This window comes from Neltuma alba, unplaced genomic scaffold (assembly GCF_004799145.2).
Source record: "Neltuma alba isolate B1F8T4 unplaced genomic scaffold, ASM479914v2 tig00012151_pilon, whole genome shotgun sequence".
Taxonomy (NCBI): Eukaryota; Viridiplantae; Streptophyta; class Magnoliopsida; order Fabales; family Fabaceae; genus Neltuma; species Neltuma alba.
In genome coordinates, this window is record NW_021636699.1 from 45,586 (window position 1) to 70,620 (window position 25,035).

Sequence of the window (25,035 nt, forward strand, 5' to 3'; positions counted from 1 at the left end):
ATATTTAACTCGTTTCCATTTTAATAAGAGAACAAAATGTAGAATTACCAAGTCTTCATCATATTTTGTTTCTAAGAAAACAGCATCTTTCTATACAAAAATAAAATTGTATTGAAAGAGTTATCTTTTTTGCATGTTGTATTTGAGTTAAAAATCTGATAATAAGTAATTTAAAAGTTTTATCTGAGTCTTGTGACCCTGCCTTTTAAGATATGAGTTTTGTGACTCTGCCTTTTAAGATATATATCAAATATTTGGAATTCGAGATATTTATACGGCTCCCTGGTCCTTTTTACGCCCTCTCAGGCGGGGTGTCGGGGTCATGCGAGCTTGTTCAATCTTCGCTTTTCTATCTACGAGACCGACGAGACTAACGAAAATTTGATACGCCAAGCCTGAACAGAGCGAACTAACTGTTTGTCCATTGACATTCAACCTTATCCGTTGCCATCGCCATCTTCGTTCTTCAAAACCTTGGAAATGCTTTCATGTCAAAGATACCAGTTTCGCTCTCCATGCTCTCTCCCTCTCCAGTCCCTCTCCACCCCAACTTTCACCGTTGTCAACTGCCAAAATCCACATGGCCCAGATACCCAGAACTTCATTCTCCGCCAGCAGAACTCCAAATCCACCGCCTTTCTCCTTCACCAACTATCTCCCGACCGAGAAAACCATCATTCCCAGCCATTCAATCTCAAATCCGGTGACCTTCAACACAACATGCCGGATGAAGAAAAGATTAAGCTTTTAGAGCTTTCCCTTGTAAGGAGAAGAACCCCTCAGTTTCCTGGGTCTATCTATGTTCAATCTCCTAGTGATCCTGATGTGGGTTCTTCTTTGCCGCCTCTGCGAACTCTGTTTAGAGAAAAAGTGGAAGATGAAGATGCAGACGAGGAGGAGATAATAATGCGTGCGATTGAGATTCGAAGGAAGGTGACGCGAGAGATTTTTTTGGAAGCTATGAGAAAGGGCAAGTTTGGAATCACGTACGCTACCAATTTGGTCAATCGATTGACTGGTTTTATCGATTACGTCATGATTGAAGCCGCTTCGATGAAACGAATACCTCAGTATTCGCATTCTACTTTCAATTTACGCGCCAAAACTGTCATAGACGACTTACAAGTTGTGCCTCTTATCAGGTAGGAGGGCTACTAATTGGTATGTTTGAAGTTTCTGGCAAGGTGTTTGTTTGCTTGTTTATATGAAATCAACATGTCTACTTAATGGGATCGAGCATCAACGTCTTTGAATCATTTTGAGAATTTCTTGGTCGGAAAATCATTTTAAGATTTAATTAAGAAAAAAACTTCATGAAGCATATTGAATAAACTAATAATGGGGTCTCTGTATTGTTAGACTTATTCAACTTGGAGCACTGAAGATAATAAACTCTTTATGTCTTGGTCCTCCTAGCATTCTGGTCACTTGACTAAATGGTTAGTACACAATTAATTCGTCATTATTAAGGATTAAATACGCACTACAAGATTCACTTTGGCAGCGAACGGGACGAACAATTCGGAGACCAAATTATTAGTTTGCTCAAGATTTTTTTTTGAACTATAATTATTTCTGAAGAAGTTATGGGTTTGTAATTGAAAAATGCTTGCGATACGGTCAATTTGGAGGCTCATCAACTGATTGTCTGTCCTCAATCTAGATGGTTGAAGCATAATGCACTGTCATATCATCGGATATCCAAGCTCATTTTGATGTCAAGAGGAAACCTTGAGTCTATAAGACGTCTTGCTGAGTGGTTGAAGTCAGTAAAGGTGAAAGGAGAATTTCTCGGGGTTACACTTGTGAATGCTGGAGATAATATTCTTGATCGCAGCAATGGGGAACTGGATGGGATTGTAGAGTATTTAGAGAGCAAGGGAGTCAGGAGGGATTGGATGGGTTATGTGATAAGTCGCTGTCCTCAACTGCTATCTTACAGCATGGAAGAAGTAGAGACTCGTGTGAAATTCTACTTAGATATGGGCTTAAATAATCATGATTTTGGCACAATGGTTTTTGATTATCCTAAAGCTCTTGGTTACTATACTCTAGAAGAAATGAATCAGAAGGTAATTAGATTCTAATGCACTTTATGAAGCCTAAGATACTTCTCAGAACATATCTTCATTATATGCTTTGAATTACAGTATTTTTCTTGTTTAGGAAGTAGGACCAAGCCAAACATGAGGGCAGAGAATTTTCTCAAATTTAATTTAAGATATTTAGAATTGGCAAGCTTATACACAAATTATGACATTTTCTTAGTAATTTCCAGGTTAATTACTTGAAGGAGTTTGGGCTCAAAAGTGAGGATGTTGGCAGATTGTTAGCATTTAAGCCTCATTTGATGGGATGTAGCATTGAAGAAGGATGGAAGCCTCTTGCTAAGTACTTGTATTATTATGGGGTCACCCGAGATGGTATGAGGAGAATGCTTATGATCAAACCAATGGTTTTTTGTATTGATTTGCAGACAAATATTGTGCCCAAGGTATGTCATCTCCACTTTAATCTGCCTCATGTTTGAAGCTGAAGTCTAGTAAGGTTTGTGATATCAGCTACACAGGGTTGGTTCCCCCATTCGCCCTCATGAATGATGATATCTTACTCATTCCCTAGTGCATGTATGACGGATTCAAACATATATTTATTCAAACGATTTCTGCTGATAATAATGCTGATGACAGATTACCTATTCTTTTATCATGCAGGTAAAGTTTTTTCAGGATATAGGGATTCGAGATGATGCAATCGGAAACATGCTTGTGAAGTTTCCTACTCTGCTCACATACAGCCTCTACAAGAAGATTAGGCCAGTGGTTTGTCTTTTTCATCTGTGCTTTGGGATTTATCACCATAATCTATTTTATTTTCGGCCAATTCCTTACACTGTCAATAATGGAAGAAAAATAAGACTTCCTTCAAGTTATGTTTTCGGCAAGAGCAGTTAAGACTTCACTAGTAAAGGCCATTTAAGGACTTTGTAGGAGCAGTGCTAGTAGAGTGATCAGTGTTTTATCAATAATTGATTCTCAAGAAATTGGTATGCAGATCTATGCATACAACTGTGAGGTGGACATCTAGTGGCATGTCTTTAAGTTCCATAACAGTTTGCTTGGGGTATGTGCACTAGGTCCACCTTAGGATTCTCCCTAATTTTATATTTTCCTATTAGTTACACTTGAGTTTGATTGAGATTTGTGCCGAGAGAGAGATACTGCTCTCTACATCCTTTCAAATAGTTATTATCTGTCGTGAATTGATTAGTTCACTTGTCCATAATTTGACTAATGCTCATTTGAATGCCATATAGGTCATATTCTTGATGACCAAAGCTGGGGTCAGCGATGAAGATATCGCAAAGGCTATTGCTCTGGGACCTGAGCTCTTGGGATGCAGCATAACGCATAAGCTTGAAGTGAATGTAAAATATTATCTGTCACTTGGTATACGGCTTAAGCAACTGGGTGAGATGATTGCGGATTTCCCAATGCTGCTCAGATACAACATAGATATCCTTCGTCCCAAGTATAGTTATTTGCGGCGAACCATGGTCCGGCCTTTGGAAGAGCTCATCGAGTTTCCAAGGTAATTTTAGAAAGATAAAGTTAAGGCAAAGTCTTGGTAGGTTTTTGTCTTTCAATTAGCTAAGCCCCTCATTGTTGTCAGGTTTTTCAGTTATTCTCTGAATGGTCGAATTATTCCAAGGCACAAGGTTCTGGTGGAAAATCGGATTAATTTGAAGCTGCGTTACATGTTGGCTTGTTCTGATGAAGAATTCAGGAAATTGGTTGACTCTAAAATTAGAAAGCGACAAACACTGCTATCTGCAGACACGATTGCTGATGTTACGGAACCTCACAGATGAACAAATTGATGGCTTTCTAGAACATCAATTATTGGTTGAGGTTGTGTGAAGCGAAGCTAAATAATCAGACAAATGTATTAATCATCACCCTCCAGAGAAATGCCGGTGATAAATGATACATTTTTAGCATAACTGAGATACATGGTGCAGAAACTTCTTAGTAGAATGGAGGAACGGGAGATCCCACATCTTAATGAAACGGTGAAGAGTAACGATGAGATGGTTGAGGTAGGCTCATAACTTTGCTTCCTCAGAGCAGATCAAATAATAACGAGCATGGTCATTTTTCTTCTTGGTATGGCTCTCCTTTTCTGATTGGTCATTCCTTTTCTCGTTTTTTCAGAGGAAGGGGCATATAGCTATATTGCACAAACGCGTGTAGGAAAACAATTCGATTAGTTCAAATTAAGGAAGAACATAACTCTCAATTATACCTTGCAAAGAATAGTTGGTTCTACTTTATGTTTTGTTTCTGTAATTTGACACATCCAATTAATAATAAAATGACAGATCCTGGTCGTTGAGCCCCAAATGCTAATTTACGTATAAACTACAGTCTCGTCGAGATGCTGGATAGATGTACAAAAATGCTGTCACAATCAATTACAGCGTCTCGATGAAATCTAGCGATACAAGTAGGCAGGTGACATCTGAGAAAAATTGTAAACGACAAGCGACAATCTGAAAGTAGAAACGTCGAGTTTTACTCAATTCCAAGGCGACAGATTGGATTTCTCTTTATGAGACCAAGATCCACCTGCAAGAGAAAATACCAAGTTTAGGGCATTGCATCATAAGCTTTTAAGTATCTTTAAATTGAGATGGAAAGGAAAGAAATGACTGCGCTTTAGACAATTCCCACATAGTAGGGATTTAAGTCAAACATTTATTTCTTTTCCTTTTTTTTTGTTTTAAATTCTTAATTATTCGAACACATAATGAAGAAATGGTATTAAGTTATTACCTTGTGTCCAAATAGATCCCTGATATTATCTATTCCGTATAGTATCATCGTTGGTCTGACGTCAAGGAGGAAATAAAAGTAAAAATCATTACACAGTAATGTCCAAGTAACATATTATAACTAAATATATTACAGTTCATTACATTCTTTACCTCAAAACTGAGACCCCAACACAAGAATATAAGTTTCACGTAATATCTTGGCTTTTGGAAAAATGATTAATGAAGAATGAAGGGCGTCAAATTTGTCTAACCTTTCAAGGGAAAGACCCCAGGCGATAACCTGCACATCTTCAGGGAGTCCCATGGGACGCAACATCTCAGGTCTGAACATGCCAGAGTTTCCTACTTCTACCCATTTTTTAAGGCCTTCATGATAACTGATGGAATGAATAGACAAATGTTAACTTCCCAGAATAATAGCAGAAGTACCTAATAACCCCACTGCCTGAAGACAAACTAATACCTGAAAATCTCCATGCTAGGTTCAGTGTATGGATTGTAAGCAGGCTTGAACTTCAGCTTAGTCATACCTGAACCCAATATCACGGGTAATAACGCTATTAAACTCTATTTTTCTCAAACTTGGCAACGGGCTACATGAATTTTCCAGGTTACGCCCGCACTTAAAAGACACAGGCTTGTTAAAAAAGAAAGCACTACCCATGCGTGAGAAGAAATCATACAAAACTCCAATCAAGTCACGAAGGGTGAGTCCTCGATCACAGACAAGTCCTGAATCCAAAAGCAAGAGAGTAGAGAGTAGCAAAAATAAGCATATGACCTTTTTTGGTATATCTACAGATGCAAAAGAAGTTAGACCAGAGGATGATAAGGGTATTTTACATGATGGGATAAAAGTTGAGCATAGATGCACCGGCTTCAGTGCCAAGAACATACCAATTTGTACGGAGGTTAAAATGCTTTCCAATAAAATTTATTACACCATCCCAATATTGACTGATGTGCAAAAAATTTGCTTGCCCAGGAAATAAGTCAGCTGATAGATATATGCATACCTTCAATTTGGTGAAATTCAGCAAGATGAGTTCGATCGACTGCTTCATTTCTAAATACACGATCTATGGAGAAATATTTTTTTGGAGCAAATGGTTTCTGCAAAAATATTGGAATGGGAAAAACTACTGCATTAGTTTAGAGAAAAACGTGAAAAGTGTAATCACTTTATTGATGGCAAAAAAAAGGGGAAAAAACGAATCATATAAGCAAAATAGCTTAAACTTGCTTAAAACATTAATAAATGTCACTTGAAAAGTTTGCTCATGAAAAATCATGGCAAAAAGGACAATAGTAGGGCATGATGCCTCAATGAGTGAATAGCACAAAACAGTAAAATTGTATGTACACAAAAGAACATGATAATAAATTCAGACACTGGATGCGAACCTGTGCCAGCTGGTAAAGCATCCTAGAGGAAACAGCAGTTGTGTGTGTTCGAAGGATGTTTTTGTTTGCCTCCTCTCTTTTCCAGTCATAAGCATATCTGCCAGAAATCAAATTGCACGGCTTTCCTCAGAAAAATCAGCAGAATTTCTAAATGAATTGTTATATAACCTATAAAGAGAACTCATTATGAGTGTTCAAGAGGTAATACCCCCTAGACCCATAACCCCCAACTTCATGAACGTCCTTCACTCTCTTAACATAATCTTCAGGCAGATCCTTTGCTGTTGAAGGAGCTGCAAATTGATGTTGGCCACAAAATCAGGATAAGACGTAAATTTGGTTAGAAAGAAAAATAATAAAAGTCTGTTTCACAGACCTAATAAAAAAAATGTGTCATGAGAATCACGAGCTGGATGTTGTTGGGGCTGGAACAACGCATCAAAGTTCCAGAAGCTACAAATTGAAACATGAATATCAGTCTACTATTTGGGTGCTATTTAAATACACAGAGCCTACTCTAGTTTGACGGTTAAAAATAATAATGTGATGTAAATGAGGAGTACAATCTCTTGAATTTTAATATCAAAAGAAAAGAACAAATTTAAGAACCAATAATCATAAATTGACTTGATTCAGAAAGTATCCATTGCTTTTAAAATATTAAGACAGTGAAGATTTTTATCGCACTTTATAGAAGACAAACCCTCTTGGGTTCTAAAAAAGTTGAGGGGCAACACTAGCTGTTGGCGGATGAAGCCACAGTTCTTGGTTTCCAATATTGTGAATTCTTTTGTTATCCTCCAGTAGTCCCATTAAAAATGAAATAATAAAAATAAAACAATAAGCGAAGAAAAGGAAAATGAAAGAATGAGAATAGGCTGAAAAGAAGCCAGCAAGCTCAAAACATTAAGATCTAAACTATAGTGACCTGAGCTTCAAAACCTTATAAGACCCGCTCCAAGTGGTTACCGCAAAAAGTCACTAAAATCTCCAGCATGAAAAGATGTACATAAAGATAATGATGAAAGCATCTTTATCACATTATACCGGTTGGATATATGAAGCCACAAAATCAAAACCTATCACATGATGTTTCAGTAGTGATGAATCAACAACTGACATTAGAATGGAATTGATACAGCCCGGGGTAAAACCTTACCTGCTTTCAACAAAATTGTTTGTTGGCATCTCCTCAAACCTGTAGCACAAACCAGATTGACATTCAGAACTAATAACTAATTAAACTGAATGTATTACCCAGAAAAGACATTAGCTTTCACATGACAATAATAAGGCTTACCCCATGCAGAGGAAAATTTGTTTTAGTTGATGACGCACCTGTAAATAGACAATGACTTTCAGAATAAGTTAAATATGAACATTACCCCCAATAAGATCACACTCCAGCAATTTCTACCTTACAAAAATCACAGGGAACCTTTCTGGGACATTTTATTGATAAACCGACATTCCAAGTACAGGCATCGTTCACAGTTAAACAAAATTAAGGTGGCAATGGTAACAAATTTTGATATGCATCGTCTTCCCATTAGTAAGGGGAAGAAGGGGGAGAGGAAATGAGGAACAATCTTCTTGCCTTCAGTAGTGGATGAAGGTATCCACCCTCAAGTGGCTGACCTTTAGCACTGTAGTTGTACTCTTTGAATTCTAATTCCTTCCACTCTCCGCTGATATAAAACAAAACAACAAAGGCAGAAGTTCAGACAAAATAAAAATATCTATAGAAAAATCGTACACTTTACCAAGAGAATATTGCTGAGACACTGGCAACAAGCAACAGTTTAAATGCGAAAGTTCTAATGCATATTTTTCCTTCATTAAAAATAATACCTCTGGAGATTGTCTCGAGTTAGATCAGTGACAACTTTCTTTCTTCTCGGAGCATAGTTAGGGCCCTTTTTCACTGAGTAGCCGTTCCATGTCCTAAATCATGAGATATTTTCCATATCAAAACAGAATACAGAATCAAAACAAATGTAATATGTCTTGAAAGCTCTCTAGCAAGGTCAAATAATCTTAAGTCAACAAGAATTTAGAAGTCTGCAAGGAAATTATTATTATTACTGTGGAACAATAAGCTTCCGGGCTTTGAGAGCCTTAATATCATCTGAACCAATAACCTGAATCAACAGCATGCAGGAAAATTTTTAATGAGGTATCCAAATTTGAAAAGGAAAGCTGAGAAGAAAGAAAACATAAGTAGGAAAATGGGGGGGGGGGGGGACAAGCTTAAAGCCCACAACCAATCATCACTTGGACCTAGTAGGTGAAAAGACAGGATACTGACTCAGAACTGTAAGCAGGAACTTTCACAATAGCACACCCACCTGTCCCTCTTGTATTTTCAGAAGCAATTCTTTAACTCTATCCTCCACATGTTGGACCTGACAGCAAAATATAGACTTGTCAACAATAATTAGTGCATAGTAAAATCATTACTAGGCCAAATAAGCACAAGGTGCATCCTTTGCATCGTCACTACAATGTCATACCCGGATATAAATGTTCCTTTAGAGTAGGGTGGACTATATAGAACAGGAGATAAAAATAGAACAAAACAGACACCATACAGTAGCAATGCCATCGACCAAATTTTACAACAAAAAGCAGAACATTAGACGCATGAGTAAAGCTCTAACGAATAAGCAGCAACATTGAACTTTAACAGGCAAAATTTCTGATAAACAAACTTAGAGATGTGCAAGTGAAACTGGTAGCTTTATTTAGTTAGGTTCAGGATACTAATATGAATGTCTTAATGACCAATGACAATGGCAAGTTAGAAAAAGAAGAATCTAATGAACTTGGCCATCTTCAGATTAAGGCAACAAGTTGACCATAGCATACCTTCCGGGATATAAGTTGTTTTCCTAACTCCACCCATTTATTCTTTGCAGCCTGAGCACAGCCTATTTTGAAGGCAGCGGGGTTTAGCTTTTTCTGCAAGGAGACACCAGCTTTCAGTTTTTTTTACCAAAATTTACTGGTACAGTACGAAAATAGAAAATTCAATACAATCCCCTAAAAGAGCTATCAAAACTAATTAGTGAGAACAATTAAAGTTATCATAAATCTTCAGTGTGTGGAATAATAACCTGAAGTTCCTCTTTAGAGATACCTTCCGGCGGTATTGCCAGGAACAGTTGCACTTCAGGTGATCCTGCAGCAGCATATGTCTTCCCCTCATCCGTTAGCACCCATGTCTCCCTCTTAATGTCCTGCATGATAACACGGTTATCGCGAAGGTAAATTCGATCTAAACTATAAACCCGTCATAGAAGCTGCTTCGAGTGCAAACCATTTAAAAAAAAAAAAAAAACCATTTCGAATGCAAACAAGGTTATAAAAAGTAATGTACAGAACAGTCATCGATATCCTATACTATTTTTCATTAAATTTAGGATCTTGCGCGAAGCTAAGTTTTGCACTGTAACAAATGTAACAAAAACAGCAAGTAAACGATCATGGGTAGTGAAAGGTGTAATTTATACAAAGAACCATTGCGACAAGCTTTCAGGGAAAACCAAGAACTCTCATGAATACAGAAGCAGTGGGTGAAGCATAAAGATGGCGATGACTAAGAAGAAATGTATGGCACCTCAGCATCGACATATCCAAAACCGTGGAGGCTCTTGATGACATTAACGATCTCATTGTGGTCAATTCCACGTTCAGAAGCAAAGACACCGGAATCTGAAATTACTTCGCCCTTTTCCAGGTAACTGAGGATTGCTTCTTCTGCCATTCTCAATCTATCTCTGCGCTCCCCTTTGCAGCGACGCGGAAGAGAACGCAGGCCAGGGCAAAAACTAGACTGGGTCGGACTCCGACGGATTTTGCAATTATTCTATCTAACCTTTTTTTATGGGGCACATATTCGGTATTCCACTTAACTATTAAACTCCACTAGTTTTGATTCGCGGCTTCTCTGTTTTAACAATAAGGCCCGGCCCAGCTCACCAGGTGAAAAGAAGATTAAATTAATGGTTGGTTTTAGGAAAGTGGAGTGAAAAATTTTAATGAATTCCATTTAAAATATTAAAAGAAATAGGATTAAAAGTTTTTAACTAATTTTATTTATTCTTTTATCTTACATTTTTTTGACCCCACTAAACTCATTAAAATTTTTTCTCTACTCCCATATAATTTTCTCATACGAATCATGGGTTAAGAAAAATGGGTATTGAATCCAAAGGAGGATTAAGGGGATATTGGGAATGAAAATCAAATCACAATTTTAGAAATAATTTTACAAAATTCAATATAAGTATGTGAGAGAAGTTTTACCTCAAAAATACTTTTTAAAATTTTTTTAGAGCTCCCAAACACTTTTAAATTTGAAATCACAAAAAGTAAAGAGGAATAGTCCAAATTCCAGAAAAAGGGGCCGTACGGGGAATCAAATTCGAAAGGAACCGAATTTAATTCGAACTTTTATTGGCAGATCTAAATGTAAAATATGGTATGAGCAGTGTTTTGATTCGAGATGCTTAAAAATTAACTTTTTAACTTTTTTTAACTGTCTGAGTAATAATTTTATTTAAAAATAAATTTTAAAAGAGGAGGGGAGGATGATTGAATTCCTGTTTTTCTGAAGGATAAAAATAAAATCAAAGGCATAAGGTTCGAATAATTTGACATTTTTACCTCCTTTACAATGTTTTTTATTTAAGTACTGTGATCATAAGTAGAGCGGTAATATGGGCTCAACCCGCCAACAAATAGCAGGTTGGGTTGATAAAAATTAGGACCGTTTTAAAATGGAAGTTTTGAGCCCATAACCGTCAAACCCAAACTCGCGGCGGGCTAACCCGCAGGGTTGGCATGCCAACCCGTTTAACCATATATTTTTTTGTTGCAAAATTTTCCCTTTGCCTCTCAGTCTCTACACTCTTGGCCTAGTCCACAGTACAACAATGAGCGGTCCATGTCCAACAGTCTAACACGGCAATACTAAGACGGTCCCATTTTCACATTTTGCTTGCGTGTCGCACTCCTCCCAGACTCCCAACTCTCCCAGACCCAGTCTCCCAGTCGCCCTCGGCCAGTCCTAACTCCCAAGTCCCAAGTCCCAAGTCTCTGCTCTCTGTCTTTGCTTTGCGCCTTTGTCCTAGCTCATAAGTGATGATTGAGCACTTGATAGTTGATACTTGATAGTGATTTGTGTAGTGACATTGTGTTTGTGACTTTGTGGTAGTGTTAATTTGGATTTATGTTTTAATTTGAGATGTTTGTTAAATTATTAAGGACATATCATGTTCATTTAATCATATTTTAATATTTTGATATATTTGAAACTTGAAACTTGGAACTTTGGATGGGTTTCGTGTTTTATTTATAATTTTTATTTGCATGTTTTATTTTAGGTATTTAGGAATTTGGGACTTTGAGTAGGTTTTATTTAAAAAAAAAACAAAATTTGGCAGGTTGGCAGGTTACCCTCGCGGGCCGGTTGAAAAAATTCCAGCCCGTCAGAAAGTGATCCTAAAAAGCCCAGCCCGCCAAGCTTCAGGCCCGACACGGGCCAACCCATAATCAGCGGGTTGGCCCATATTACCGGCTCTAATCACAAGTGGCAAAGTATTTTGTGAATTTGGGAAATTATCAACAGGACGATTATATCTCATCTGGCTCAGCCTAATTTTTACATCATGGTAACTCAATATAATTTTGTCTAAGAAAACACAATATAATTTTTGAAAACTTATTAAATATAAATTAATAATAATTGTAGCATCATATTTACTTTGTTTTGTAACTACACTAGACAAACCTTTTGAACATGTTATTGGCAAATTTTATGGAAAACTAAAATAAAAATAATAACTTGGAATTGGCCCCAAAAAAAGGTGATTGAAAGTCAACTTGAACAAGAGCACACGACGTCGTAAAGACTTTGCTTCCGCACCGGCAGGTAGGGTTAAGTGGCCGGTATTCACTCGCCTGTTTCGCCCAGCTTGTGTAACAGAATTTCTGAGTCAGCAATGGCTTCTTCGTTCTGTAAATCAGTGCTAAGGGTAAGCTCAAGGTCTTTCGGTAATCGTTCTAGTAGCTTAATCCAAAAACACCAAAATGCTGCATCTCTACCGGCTATGTTCTCTTCGCGTTCGTCTACGATCATCCCTCACACTTCAAGGTAAACACAACCTCAGATTCAACTCCACACTCTAGTTTCTTTCATCACTTCACTTCTCTCTGCTCATTTTAGTCATTTCGATATCAACATCACCTTTATGGACCAGAGCTGAACTTCGTTATTACTGCTGCAACTGCTCCTTTCTCCATATTGATTTGCACTTTTGCGTTAAGGTTTATTTTATTTTATTTTTCATTTTGAGTTATGGTTGTTGTAGGATTTTGTCTGTACTTGGAAGTTTTGAGTCTATGATGCCTCTTCATACCGCCATTGCTGATGCTAGGCTCACTTCCAGCATCGCCTCCGATTCTACCTGCTGGAGCTGGCTTTCTCGAGGTTCTACTTTAAGTTCTATGTCTCTACTAGTTACAGGCAGTAACGAAACTAGAATTCAACTAGCAAGGGATATTTATTGGACTAAGTCTGAAAATATGACCACTAAAGTGATTCATAACCTAAGAAAGTAAGAAATAAGCAGTGTTGCCTAAAATTTAGGATTCAATTTGACATGACATAAAACTAGATTACATAGCTTTGGCAAAAAGGGAAAACTAAATAGCAATAAATAAATTGTAGTAGCTCCTAAGGGCAGAGTAATGATATACAAATTTATGAAACCAGTGTATTTCAGCCGTCCTTAAAACTGAGTATAATTATTCACAACTTTAAATGCAGCTATACAAGAATGTTTAATTGTTTATCGAATAATTGTTGTTTTATGGTACTTCTTAAATTGATAAGCAATGCCAGTTCGGCAATTACTTTTTAACGTGTTTGAGAGTATCTTATTTGCAAAGGGATGGAAAATGTTTTTTTCTTAAACCAAAAAAAAAAAAACTCATTGCTATTTTCTTGTTCTTACTTTGCTGGTGTTTTCTTATTCATGCACCAATTTTGAATATAATGCACTTGGTTTATGACTTGTCTGTCGTTTTGTCCAGTAGTTCCTTGACATTTTTAAGCATTTGTATTCCTTTAAACTGCTATCTCTAAGGAAAGAAGACAAAATCAAATGATTAGCTGAACCCGTTATACAGGGTAGTATACTAATTACGAGTTAGTCTTTTTCCGCAAAACTAATTCCATCTGTTTACATATGAGCCTAATTTCTAATACTACGTTAGCTTTAGAATGGCCGTTTGGTATTTTGGCATCTCCACACCATATTCGAGATGCTACTCCAATTGCATATATCCCAATATTGATCCCCATAAAATTAAGACCCTACTTGTTGGAATAACAATTGCAAATATGCGTTGCACCCCTTGGATTATGGAGTTTTGATTTCCAGATATTTCGCATTGCCATGATATCAACATTCTAAATGTAGACTTGCAAAAATACCAGATACTTTGCATAATGGTGTGATATTGCTAGCATAATTTATTGCAATATGCCTCCGTAGTATTAATTGCACCGTGAGCTAGACATTCGGGTATGGATTTTACCAATGTAATCTTAATTTGCATGCTGACACTTTCTTGTACCTTGTTGTATAGGACTTGAAAAAACATTGTGACAAGCCTGCCGGATTCATTCAAAATGAAAGATAAAATGAGAGAAAAATGTCGTTTATTTCTCTGCCTCGCTTTGAGGTAAACAGAGTTTCTAATGGTGAAATTTTGGTCATTATATGGTGGATCACCTATAGTAGACTTACACAGTTGAATTTCTTTATTTGGATGAGAATTGGTGATTGACTTGCTGCTGATTACGTTTTCTCTTTGAAGTTCTCTCTCTCGTTTTCAAACGACAACACTTCCACTCACTGTTTCCTGCAATGTTGCGGAGTGGCCTAACTATTGGATTTATGGTTTCCTTTAGGGACGTTGAACTGGTGCTTCGAGGTTTCTAGTTGTTTCAACGTTTTAGATAGATGCTGCTAAAATGATCATCTGATTCTTGGCTTGGTTGTGAGTAAAGTTTTCCTCCAAACAAGTCAAGGAACTACCGTATTGACTCTGCTTAGTGTAGGATCCTAAACAATTCGACTACAATGTGAATAGGAAACTCGATCAAATAATGAAGAATTGATGATACTTGATGACAGAATGGGAATTTGCTTGATTGTTTTGGTGCTCGAAACTGGGGAATGATGTTGCTCTTGGCATGTTCACTCTATCTTTGCCATCGCATACGATATGAGCCCCGCCAGTGGGTTAACAATTTGAGTAGCTTAAGTCTCAATTCTTATCTCAACTTCACATGTCATCCTTTTCCTCGCCATTTTCTAATCATAGATTGTTAGATAAAATTTTGGACGGCGCACATTTAAAATTTTATAAAATCAACTATAAACTTAATTTTATAAAATATTAAATGTGAATGGTTCAATTGGACGGTTGAAGAGATTGATTTGGATAGTGGACAAAATCTGGACCTGTTGGTTTTGAATCGCTCCGTTGGCCTTTGCCTCTCCTGTGAGTCTTTCACAAATCAACTAGATTACTAATAGGAGTTAGGTCTAGTAGAAGGGACTAGTTTTCACAAAGTGGTGAATCAAGGTTCGAATCCCTACTGGAAAAGGTGTTCACATTTAGTGACTGACAGTGTTTCGAATATGATTGCCTCTGATAAGAGGATATCTATGTTTTAGCAAAAAAATAGATCCCTCCACCTCATCTAGTGGACAAAAGGAATCACGTCATGCTCCCTAGTGTTCAAATTTGGTCGTCCTTTGATGTTACTTTGAAGTAATTCACATGACATATGATTGGAATACATTCGATCATCTTATTGTTACATTTTTTGCATTATATTTCAGTTAAGATAAAAAAAATTAAAATTCATTTTTAAAGAAAAAAGGGCAATTCAATTCCCACCCAGACAGTCTAATAAGAAGCGTATTTGACTATATGTTGTCCGTTTATTTTCCTAGCAACTTAATATGAGCATGATATCCATTTCCCTACAAGTTCTCTTGAGTTAATCTCAACCGTCCAAAAAATCTAACGACGGAGAGAAACGACAGCAGGGTACAGGCGATTTGAGGTGCGGTAGAGAAATCATTTGGGAAAATTCCAGCAGGTTGGCATGCGATGTGACCTTGTTGACATTATCTTGGGCCATATGGGTTTCACGTGATGTGCTGGCCGGTTGTGGCCCGTCTATTTCCAATTCTTTAATGTCACGTTATTTACTACTATTGGAAGGGGGTTTCCTCACATTTTTCGTTAAACTTATCGATAAAAGACGACATCCTAATCTATCTATCTACTCCACGGTCCCTTTTCCACAGGACGCCACGTGTCACATCCTCTTTAATTTCGTAACATGCTTTCACTTGCTGCTTATATCGTTATCTCCCGATTTTTCATGCTAAACTAATTGGTAGTATAATGCAAAATATCAACCATTTGTATATTCTTTACAAGGATAGGCATCGCATTTGAACCAAATCTATTCGCCAATTAATTCATATTGTATTACTTAACTGAATTGCCATTTTTCTCTGGCCTTAAAAGTAAGCTGCACTCGTTGGACTTGATTACAAGATGGTCGACAGGCAAAATTGTTACGTTTTATTATTTTTTGTGATTATCATAACTTTAGAAATCATGTTCTTTTTTTTTTTTTTGCCATTAGAAATCATGTTCTTATTTTATTCTTACAGTAAAACTCAATCTTGAAAGGGGAGCAGTAGTTAGCTAAGTAATATTTGGCAGGCGAATTGACCACAAAAGCAAAAAGAAGAAGAAGAAGAATATAAAATTGATCACAGATGCAAGCATTGAGCCTGAAGGATAATTACACACCCACATAACTTTTTATAGTATATGAGAAATTAAATATAAAGCTTTTCAAGTGCAGAAATATTTTGTCAGAAGCAGACACAATTTAATTTAGAGTACAGAGTTATGCAAGGAAAGAGACCAAGATATTTCGGCTCGAGATAAGGACGACCTAGCAAGGACCCGGCGAAGCACGGGGGTCTTAAAACTTTTTTTTTTTTTTTGCATAAATGAATAAAAGATTAGTAAAATAGGAAACAAAATGGGAAAATTGCAAAAAAAGACCTTGAAATTACAAAAACACAGATAGGGACCCTTGACAACTTCAGGGCATATTATTCTTGTCAAAACCCAAAGTGAAGTTGTCAAGGGTTCCTATCTGCGTTTTTACAATTCGAAGGTCTTTTTTTGCAATTTCTCCAAATAAAATTAAAGGGGTTTAATGTGGCCAAGAAAAGAAATCTTATACTCTTAATATAAATTGTGATTCGTCGTCATCATAGGATTGTACAGAAAGAAAATAATAAGCTTGTCCATGTTTATTCGATACGTTGTCCCTGTGAAAGTGCATATTCTCGCTGTTGTGGATAAGACCTCAGGAATATTAGGGGCAGAACGAGTCCTCTATCCTAATTACAATCGATCCGGATCTTCTACAACTTCCCTGTGCGTCAAAATTTTTTAGCGAACTGCAAAACTGGGAGAAGAATCCATATGCCATGTTGTCTAAAGATTTGAGTATTTGGGTCTTTCTTATGCTTTGATACAAGTGACGGTTTCAAAAGTGAAAGAAGAGTTCATAGACTCGAGTTGTGAGATTTGAGGACTTGAGTTGGTCTCTGTTAGATTAGATTCTTCTTCTCGTGGCAGTGATTCTGGTTGTGAGCCAAAAGGTTATTTTTGTTCTGTTGGGGGAATCAAAAACAGAAATAGGTGTGAGATCAGTATTCGATTCATTTGGCATCTTCAAAATCAAAGACCAAGATTTTTCTTGGTGAGTTTGTTTTGCTGTTAAATTATTATTTGTGGTATGGTATTCACGCGAGTCTCGTCTTGTCGGTTCCTTCGATGTCTGGTCTCTGTCCCGTATCGCGACAACTTTGTCATAGTCTGCGTTTCTATCTTTCCGATTCGCAATTCCACCGCAAATTTTTCTTCGGTGACAATTGTCCCACTTCGTCGCTCTTCGAATTTCCTTTCCTTTTGATTGTTGCAGTTACATTGTGGGGATATTGGTTAATTAACTCAAGTGTGGTATTATTTTCTGTTCAATCGTAAATTGGTCAAAATCTAGAGAGAGAGAGAGCACTTGCTGCAAGTTTAATCTGTGATATCAGAAGACTTTTCTACTGGGTTTCTTCTTTTGTTTGCTTCTTCCTTGGGTTGGTTAATCAGCTCTCTTTGTCTGTGACTAATTATTTTTTCTTCTTTTTCTTTTACTTTTTTTTTTTTTGTGGTTTTGGTCTACTAACTCTAAAACCATAGCTGTTGATGTTTATCTTATCTTATTGAGTTCAGGTTCCTGCCTCTTTCTTTATCCTTCTAATTCGTTGATGTATCATTTAATTTTCACTACCAGATGTATCCATGATCTTAAGCTGGCAGAATTATTTCCCATATCTCTATTGACGTTAGATTTCGGACCTTCCCCTTTCCGAGTTTCTGTTGACGATAATTTATTAACGTTTGCTTGTAACTTGACCAGATTTCGCATCACTGATATTGCTTCCCGTTTTATGAGTCAAGATCATTTCAGTGGATTGATGTTGGCACAAGTTTTATAGGAATTGAGATGTAAGAATCTCGGTGAGGAGGAGACTGAATGTTGCCGGATGATGGAGGATTATCATAAGGCTAATCGAAATGGAGCAGTTGATAATGGACACATTGCTGCTAGACACTCATATCAACCCTCCATGAAGGGCTCATTACCTTGGCTTGACATAAGAGTATTCTATGTAAGAGTTTGCAAATGTGAGCTTGATGATACTACTCCTGATGTTCTTACACTGAATCACATTCCTTTGAATCCCGATACCCTTCTAGAAGTTAACGGTCTCCGAACTAGTATATACTCCGACGGGGTTTCAACACTTCTCAAAAGAGACAGAGTGGATAGAAAATCAGAAGAAGTGACATTTGTGAGCACTGATAGCATAAGGACGAGTGGTGGTGTGAAGTATGAGGTGTTTGATAATGAAGTCCTTCTGCTTTCTGGGGTTTTAGAGCTACGTAAAGGCAGCAAGGGTCTTGAAGGCGATTCAAGTTTGGATGGAAGAAGGTGGACCATGAACTGTGAATCAGATTTAAGTCCAGGCACTAGCTTCTTCAGGGGGAAACAATTCATGTTACCTGATTCAGCTTCACCAACTATTGAGGTCTACATTGCAGGGTCCTTCTCTGGGACTCCAATTATATTAACAAAGACACTAATGCTCAGTTCTCAGAAGAAAATCATGAGGAAGGGAGTGTTGGATGCAATTCCTGAGCATGAAGCTGATGAGAACCAGAAACATGTTTCTTCAAATCTTGCTTTGCAATTGCAGGTAATTAAATGCTAATCGATTCTTCAATTTCATTTCTGCTATGTTGTGTTTCTTATATTTTGCTTTGTTGATCCATTAGCCAGGTTAACATAATGCCCTTTATGCCTTGTCTGATAGTTGAAAATTGAGCTCAGTGAAACCATGATATCCTTAAATACCGCACTTCTTTGTTTGGGGCTTGCTTTTAGGTGTTCTTGTATAAACTCAGTCTATGGACTTACTGCTCACTGTTTGCAACGCTTTATTTATCATGGCGCCTCCGTGTTAATGTTTCAATTTTTTATTGCTAACTCTCACTCATTCCTAAGTGGAATCTACAAATTTTGCAGTAAGCTGAGCTCAAAGAAGAAAAATCTGTATTTTATCCGTGTTTCTTTTAGCAACTGCATTGTGTTTAAGCTTTGAAGGACTGCTAAGGGCTGGTGTTTTTTTTTTCCCTCATTAACCCATTGATCATTGTTGAACTTTATGCCCCTTTTGAGCAATTTTTCGTTTATTACTTGGCTTCTCATGCCCAATGGAAGTTGAAATTTCTTCCTTTGACAAGCATCGGACATCTATAACTAGGAAATTTTTTGTATCCCCGGCAAATACAATTTACCAACTAGAGCGCATGAGCAAAGTCAATTTGGTCCGTTTGGTGTATATGCTGAGTGGCACATAAAACCTGCTCCTCTGATCAGATCCGTAACCTATAATCCATCCAATCCAATGAAAAAAAAATGGTTTAATAGACATAGTCAGAATTTGAAGATCATGTTTGTTTTTACAACAAGAAGAACACATGCTTCAACGTGAGATGGCAATTGTGCAGGGCCCAGATTATTTAGAGCAGAAACCAGAAGATGAGGAATACAATGTCCTATACACAAGAACAGGGTATCAAGAGGAGTTAGAAGATGGGGAACTTTCATGGTTCAATGCTGGTGTGAGGGTTGGTGTGGGTATTGGCCTCAGTGTGTGCCTCGGGATTGGTATTGGCGTTGGACTGCTCATTAAAACTTACCAAGGAACCACTCGCCACTTCAGAAGACGCCTCTTGTAAATTACTCTCTCCTTTTTGGCACTCTCCCTCCTTTCATCTAAAGGAAACACAAGAATGGTTTGCTCAACTGAGTTCTTTTTTTTTTTTTTTTTTTTGCTTTTTACAGAATAATTGTTTTGTTTTTGTTTTGCTTGCATCAGACATAGTGTAAGTTCAATTCCATCTCCGTGTAGGTGATATGTTCTTGATACACGCTTCTCCTGCATTTAACCTGTGGGTAACGTTTGTTGTGGATGTCTTAAATTTTTGAGTGCTCGAAGTTGAAGGCCTGTTCATAGGAACTTTATGATATGCATGGAAGATATTGGACGCTTGATATGATTTTTGAATTTTGATGCTTTATATGATGAAGTATTCGGTGAATTGATTCATAAATTGTTGGCAAAATTCCGAGTTTTCCTGCATCAAATATCGCCGTAGAGAATTAGCAGTCTAGCATGCTGTTTAAGTCGGAGCAACACTCCAACTCGGAAAGCAAAAGAACGAAGTTGGCAAAATTTAAGAGGGAGAATTACGGGGTAGATGCGGGAAAGTGGTTTATCTTTGGCATAAATTAGTATAAAAGTATCTCAAAAGAATGTGTGGAACGTGAGGGACTAATCTTAGGAGTTAGGATGAGTGAAGAGTGCAAGGTGGATCCAGCTTAGAAAATATAGAAGAAACCATTCTGGATGCGCTTTTCTTTTTCCGCCCGTCTTCCTCTTCACTGTCCCTTCCGCTCATTTTAAGGACATTTTAATGGGAGCCATGGAGCATTGACTTGCACCAAATCCAAAATAAGCGTTTTTATTATTAGTACGGATACAATTTAATATTCATTAAACTAGCTAAACTAATGCCTTTATCAGTTTCCATGGCAGCCGACTCCTTGAAGGTTACGTCTTTTAAAGATAAAAGCATCAAATTTATAAGAATATTTATCGCTACATTTATGTACTCCTTCATGCTTTACTTAGTCTTTATTTATTTGGCAGCTTGAATTCCATCTGACAATTCCTTTATAAAATACAAATAGCTAGAAATATTTTAGTGTATACTACATAAATTTTATGCTTCTTGCCATACCTCTTCTATCCATATGATTACTATCCTTCATAAGTTTTATGCAGAGAAGGAACGAAAAACGGATCTATAAGTATGGGTCCGAGTTTAATCAAGACAATAGTTCTCCCAGCCGAACCAAAAGCGCCAACAACTTATTAGCTATACAACCACCGGAAAACAGGCAGATCAGCTTGATAAGGGAAAACAGTGAGAAACATGCAAATGCAGTCTCAAAAGGATAGTTTCAAAGGGGTTTGGAGTTATCCTATGTGACTGTTAGTTTTTCTCTATACATGTATATATACACGCGCCATAAGTTGATAAAACTTCAACTTCCGAGCACTCGGTGTCCATATGCACATCCCTTGAACAGAAGGTACGCAACAAAGACGCACGCTCGCAGGTACTCATTCACCAGAGGTCTTATTATAATCGGGTTTGACGGGTTGGGCTGCACGCCGGAACCAGGTATTGAACGCTGTGACCAGGTGAGGACAATCTTCCACGTTTCGGGTTGAGAAGCTGAGACAATGCGGCAACAATTCTTGGGCATCTGACATAGGAAGTGTGGAGATAATGCTCAAGAATATTTCCTCCAGCTCCACATACAATGCTTTGTAGGGCGACATTGGTGAAACGTTGTCCTTGCATACGACTAGAACAGGAAGCCAGTCTTCCACAAGCTTCCTTCTTACCTGAACAGATCATTCAGATGTAGACATTAGCATTCTAACGCGCTCACAACTGCCAAGTTCTAGTTCACTCGGACGTCTAGATTAAACGCGAACTATATTATAGTTTTTTAAGACATAGGCACATGAACCTGCAGTAGACTTAAAATGGACAAAAGAAAAGACGAACTCTATGTGACTCAACCAAGTTGTGCTGCTTCTATCACAACTCAGCAAGTTATGCCGAATAGCCTATAATTCCTGAATAAAGAACAAAAATCTGCGACGGTAGCAACACAAAATGAAGTAAATCTAGTCTCAAACTCATTCACAAATCACAAAAAATCAGACTCTCAAAATATACGGTTAATCGACAAAATCAGGTATCCAGTGGGTAAAGACACCAAGCCATAATCTTTAGAGAATCCTACTTGATTTGCATTTCTGAATATTCGTTTGATGCATCAACCACAACAGACCGCTTTCAGAAGTGAACCCAAGTACATAGAGGACCATAAATAATTTATTTTTTCAACAAGTTTAACAGGACATGACAATAGCCAATGGCCATGTGCAGGCAGTAGAAGGAACACACGTCTGTAACAGGCCAACTCTCCAAGAGTCAAGGCATTTCATCTTTCACCTCTCTTCAAAGGAGGGGAAAAAAACAGAGAGATAAGGCGTTTCAATTCCACATATAGAAAACTCAATATCCATAGCCTATACAGACGAGTTGTTGAGATTTTAAAAGAATCCTTAAACCCCAGTATAGCCAAATAAATGCGTGTAGATGAAACTCCGCTTCCAAAATGTAGGAAGAATTAGATCAATTAAAGGGTTCATAAATATATGCAGAGATATTTAAGAAAAGAAAAGGAACAGCGCCATCGAGGTACTAAAAGAACATCCCAGAATAGCGCTTTCAAGAATATCTAACCAATAAGCTTGGCAGCTTCATATCAGTACTAGTGGGCAGTGGCTCACGGCCGTATTCCATAAGACCCAACAGGTTCACATGTCGGGGCAACAAAGAAAGTCCATAATTAATACAGATAAAACATTGCATGAGAACAAGGACTTGAATGCAGATAAACTCTCGCAAGTAAAAATCACATTAGGAATTTAATCAGCCGAAAAGGATAGAACATTCGGTCTCAAAATCATGCCATGTAACGGACTGAGTAAGAGGATTAAAACTACGAATGAAAAGTTTCAAGGCTGAGAATCATTTACCTGTCTAGCAGCCAAAATAGCGCCCGCGGAAACAGCCTTCGCTAACCTGTAAGTGCACCGAAGCAAAACTGCAGGAAGACCCGGGACAATATTCCTCCAGGCATCATCCCGGAATGCCCTCTGCAAATCAGCTGTGAACGCCGCTTGCTCACTCCATTCTTTAACGGCTTCATCAGCCACCCTCAGCTCAATCATTCTCTCCAACAACCATTGCAAATGCCTCCCAGACGTCAACGCTTTGTGCAAATTCAGTCTCTGTAATGCCTCCGTCTCATTATGGTCCCCTCTAAAATCGGGACTGGAATACTCCTCCAAGCACTCCTTCGCAGTCTGCAAGGACGTCTTGAACGCCTTCTCCAGCACTCTCTTGGCCGATTCCCTCGAAGAGAAATCCCGCAGAATCTTGGCCACAAACGCCTTGACGAATGCCGTGTTCTGATAATTGTAAATAGCCGACGAAATCAAACCTTCAAGCATTGCTTCGCAAGAGTCCTCCCTTACAGGAGATACCCTCGCAAGAAGCTCTTTCGACTCCTCCTCGCTGAGAAGAGGGATCAAATTCAACACTCTCCTCTCTTCCTCTTCGGACCAAGGCACTGCTTCCAGGAAAGTAACGCACGAACGAACGCATTCCTCGAACAGCAATTCTAGGGCAACTGGAAGAAGATCCAGAGCAGTCGACGCACTATCGATCGTATTAGCGAAATCATTAGTGTACAAGCAATTCCAGCACCGTGAGATGAGACTGAATGGCACCCGAAGCAAGTGGGACCCCGAGATTAAGCTTCAACAAACCATCAGACTCTTGAGGACGAGACTGGCCACTCCATCGATCCGATAGAATGACCGAGAAGTATTTAGAGCGGCGGAGAATGTCAGAGTGAAGGTACACGTGAAGGTCGGAGGTAGACACGGCGGGATCGACAGAGCCAGAATCGGAGGAAAATGAAGATCCAAGCGGAGAGCCGCTATCAACGAAGAGGCGGAGGATGACGTCGGCAGTGGAAGAGTCATTGAAAAAGGGGGTGGTGGGCGCTACTGCCGCCAATGCAGGGGGAACTACGAATACGGGGGTTTTGGGAAACTACACAGAGGGATTCATCGGAGAAGGAATTATCAATGACGGCGCAGCAGGAAACGTTCTGCCGAGTGGGGGTGGCGCGTGGCCTCTTCTTGGGGCCGCCGGTGATCATTTGGGAGAGGGAAGAAAACGAAAATCAACGATCAATCAATTGAAGAGAGAGAGAAATACAGAGTTAATCAAGAGGTAGGCGTTTAGGGGTGATGAAATGGCTGGAACAGGAATATGAATGAAGAATCCTCTGGCCTTCTCCAGGAATTCAACGCAGGAACGTCCAGAGTGTGTTTTCAACGCGGGCTGCGCTGCTATGGAAAATCCCACTCTCCGTTCTCAGTACTTCCAATTATCCACATATAAATTGCATTATCGTGTTTAATTTAATTTTTCATACATTTAAATAAAATAGAGGGGACAGACGATTTTTGGGGTCCTAAGCTAATGTTTATCCACGGGAGTCCGAATGATGATTAACAGCATGATTCCGTGAAGGGGAATAAATGTCCATCTAGGCTTTTATTGCACTCCTAGTGGATAAGGGCGGTAATAAATAATGAGGATGAAGACAGAAAAGTATGATTAATTCAGTGGATTCACCGTGAGTATGGATTTTGTCAATCAAATTCATCATGGCCGTCATTTTGATCCAACAATCCACATCGCATCACTCCACTGCCACGCATAATAAAACGCTAGGCTTCATTTGTTGAGTTCGGTGCAAAAGCCATCCACAGTCCCTGAGCGCGAGCAAACACATTCTTCATCTGATGTTTCCAGAATGTGGCTCCAACACACGCGATCCCCGCTCACCTCATGCAAGAGGGGAAAAAAAATCCCTGAATTCAACGACTCGCGACATGCCACGTGTGTAGACCGACCATAGCAGTTTTTCAATACCACACAACGACGCCCGCCTTTTTTTCTGGTTGGGGGGGGGGGGATTGAAACGGAGACGATGCCATCATGAAGATAAGCAGTGCCACATTTAATCAAATCAACATCTGTTGAGGCGGCAGTTCCTAAATAGAGTAATGTTCTCTTTAAAACCCATATATGAAAACTAGGAAAAATACTACTTCTTCCGGTTCTAATTATAAAAACTAGATATTAATTTGAAGAGATTAAAAAAATAAGTTAAGTTAGTTATTTTGTAATAAATAGATGTTGTCTAACTACCAAAAAAAATAGATGTTGTCTTTTCTAAAATATTCTTTCTAATCAAGTTTATTACCTAAAACTATCATTATTAAAAGGACTATCTTGGAAAAAAATACATAAATATGATAGAC

The 25,035-nt window shown here is 38.2% G+C and overlaps 4 protein-coding genes and 1 pseudogene across 8 annotated transcripts; 3 read left to right on the top strand and 2 right to left on the bottom strand.

The window, feature by feature from the left end:
• The first annotated feature begins 444 nt into the window (after positions 1-444).
• On the top strand, positions 445-4,403 carry LOC114723716 (transcription termination factor MTERF2, chloroplastic). Of its 2 annotated transcripts, XR_003738259.1 has the most exons (7): positions 445-1,142; positions 1,664-2,072; positions 2,279-2,494; positions 2,715-2,822; positions 3,317-3,591; positions 3,673-4,099; positions 4,215-4,403. XR_003738259.1 is itself a non-coding variant. In XM_028909949.1 (6 exons), exons 1-6 carry the CDS (start codon positions 481-483, stop codon positions 3,869-3,871), a joined length of 1,869 nt encoding a protein of 622 aa, XP_028765782.1. In that variant the 5' UTR covers positions 445-480; the 3' UTR covers positions 3,872-4,403. The 2 variants fall into 2 exon arrangements, 1 of the variants encoding a protein (XP_028765782.1); XM_028909949.1 differs by having other exon boundaries at positions 3,673-4,403.
• A 114-nt stretch (positions 4,404-4,517) lies between these two features.
• On the bottom strand, positions 4,518-10,101 carry LOC114723717 (phenylalanine--tRNA ligase alpha subunit, cytoplasmic). Its single transcript, XM_028909950.1, has 18 exons — positions 9,861-10,101; positions 9,358-9,480; positions 9,110-9,202; positions 8,590-8,646; positions 8,327-8,382; positions 8,093-8,185; positions 7,839-7,929; positions 7,542-7,579; positions 7,401-7,439; positions 6,618-6,694; positions 6,450-6,534; positions 6,242-6,338; positions 5,854-5,950; positions 5,498-5,569; positions 5,301-5,367; positions 5,089-5,214; positions 4,836-4,890; positions 4,518-4,628 (listed from the first exon to the last, which is right to left on the bottom strand). The coding sequence occupies exons 1-18, from the start codon at positions 10,005-10,007 to the stop codon at positions 4,575-4,577; spliced, it is 1,467 nt and encodes a 488-aa protein (XP_028765783.1). The 5' UTR covers positions 10,008-10,101; the 3' UTR covers positions 4,518-4,574.
• Positions 10,102-12,237: 2,136 nt separating this feature from the next.
• Positions 12,238-14,447, top strand: LOC114723722 (uncharacterized). Its single transcript, XM_028909954.1, has 4 exons — positions 12,238-12,398; positions 12,616-12,734; positions 13,898-13,993; positions 14,223-14,447. Exons 1-3 carry the CDS (start codon positions 12,247-12,249, stop codon positions 13,915-13,917), a joined length of 291 nt encoding a protein of 96 aa, XP_028765787.1. The 5' UTR covers positions 12,238-12,246; the 3' UTR covers positions 13,918-13,993; positions 14,223-14,447.
• A 2,217-nt stretch (positions 14,448-16,664) lies between these two features.
• Positions 16,665-19,787, top strand: LOC114723713 (uncharacterized protein At1g01500-like). Of its 4 annotated transcripts, none has more exons than XM_028909943.1 (3): positions 16,665-17,123; positions 17,709-18,675; positions 19,490-19,787. In XM_028909943.1, exons 2-3 carry the CDS (start codon positions 17,962-17,964, stop codon positions 19,718-19,720), a joined length of 945 nt encoding a protein of 314 aa, XP_028765776.1. In that variant the 5' UTR covers positions 16,665-17,123; positions 17,709-17,961; the 3' UTR covers positions 19,721-19,787. The 4 variants fall into 4 exon arrangements, with proteins under 4 accessions (XP_028765776.1, XP_028765780.1, XP_028765778.1 ...); XM_028909947.1 differs by having other exon boundaries at positions 17,876-18,675; XM_028909945.1 differs by having other exon boundaries at positions 16,666-17,123; positions 17,835-18,675.
• Positions 19,788-20,824: 1,037 nt separating this feature from the next.
• Positions 20,825-24,386, bottom strand: LOC114723714 (BTB/POZ domain-containing protein At1g63850-like; annotated as a pseudogene).
• Between the last annotated feature and the right edge of the window lie 649 nt (positions 24,387-25,035).

Coding starts and splice junctions, on each gene's coding strand:
- LOC114723716 (XM_028909949.1), top strand. CDS start 481: ATGCTTTCATGTCAAAGATACCAGTTTCGCTCTCCATGCTCTCTCCCT. Junction 1,143..1,663: donor CAAGTTGTGCCTCTTATCAG/GTAGGAGGGCTA, acceptor TCCTCAATCTAG/ATGGTTGAAGCATAATGCAC. Junction 2,495..2,714: donor AGACAAATATTGTGCCCAAG/GTATGTCATCTC, acceptor TTTATCATGCAG/GTAAAGTTTTTTCAGGATAT.
- LOC114723717 (XM_028909950.1), bottom strand. CDS start 10,007: ATGGCAGAAGAAGCAATCCTCAGTTACCTGGAAAAGGGCGAAGTAATT. Junction 5,215..5,300: donor CCTAGCATGGAGATTTTCAG/GTATTAGTTTGT, acceptor TCATTCCATCAG/TTATCATGAAGGCCTTAAAA. Junction 4,629..4,835: donor GGGATCTATTTGGACACAAG/GTAATAACTTAA, acceptor TTTCTCTTGCAG/GTGGATCTTGGTCTCATAAA.
- LOC114723722 (XM_028909954.1), top strand. CDS start 12,247: ATGGCTTCTTCGTTCTGTAAATCAGTGCTAAGGGTAAGCTCAAGGTCT. Junction 12,399..12,615: donor ATCATCCCTCACACTTCAAG/GTAAACACAACC, acceptor TGGTTGTTGTAG/GATTTTGTCTGTACTTGGAA. Junction 12,735..13,897: donor CTGGAGCTGGCTTTCTCGAG/GTTCTACTTTAA, acceptor CTTGTTGTATAG/GACTTGAAAAAACATTGTGA.
- LOC114723713 (XM_028909943.1), top strand. CDS start 17,962: ATGATGGAGGATTATCATAAGGCTAATCGAAATGGAGCAGTTGATAAT. Junction 18,676..19,489: donor ATCTTGCTTTGCAATTGCAG/GTAATTAAATGC, acceptor GCAATTGTGCAG/GGCCCAGATTATTTAGAGCA.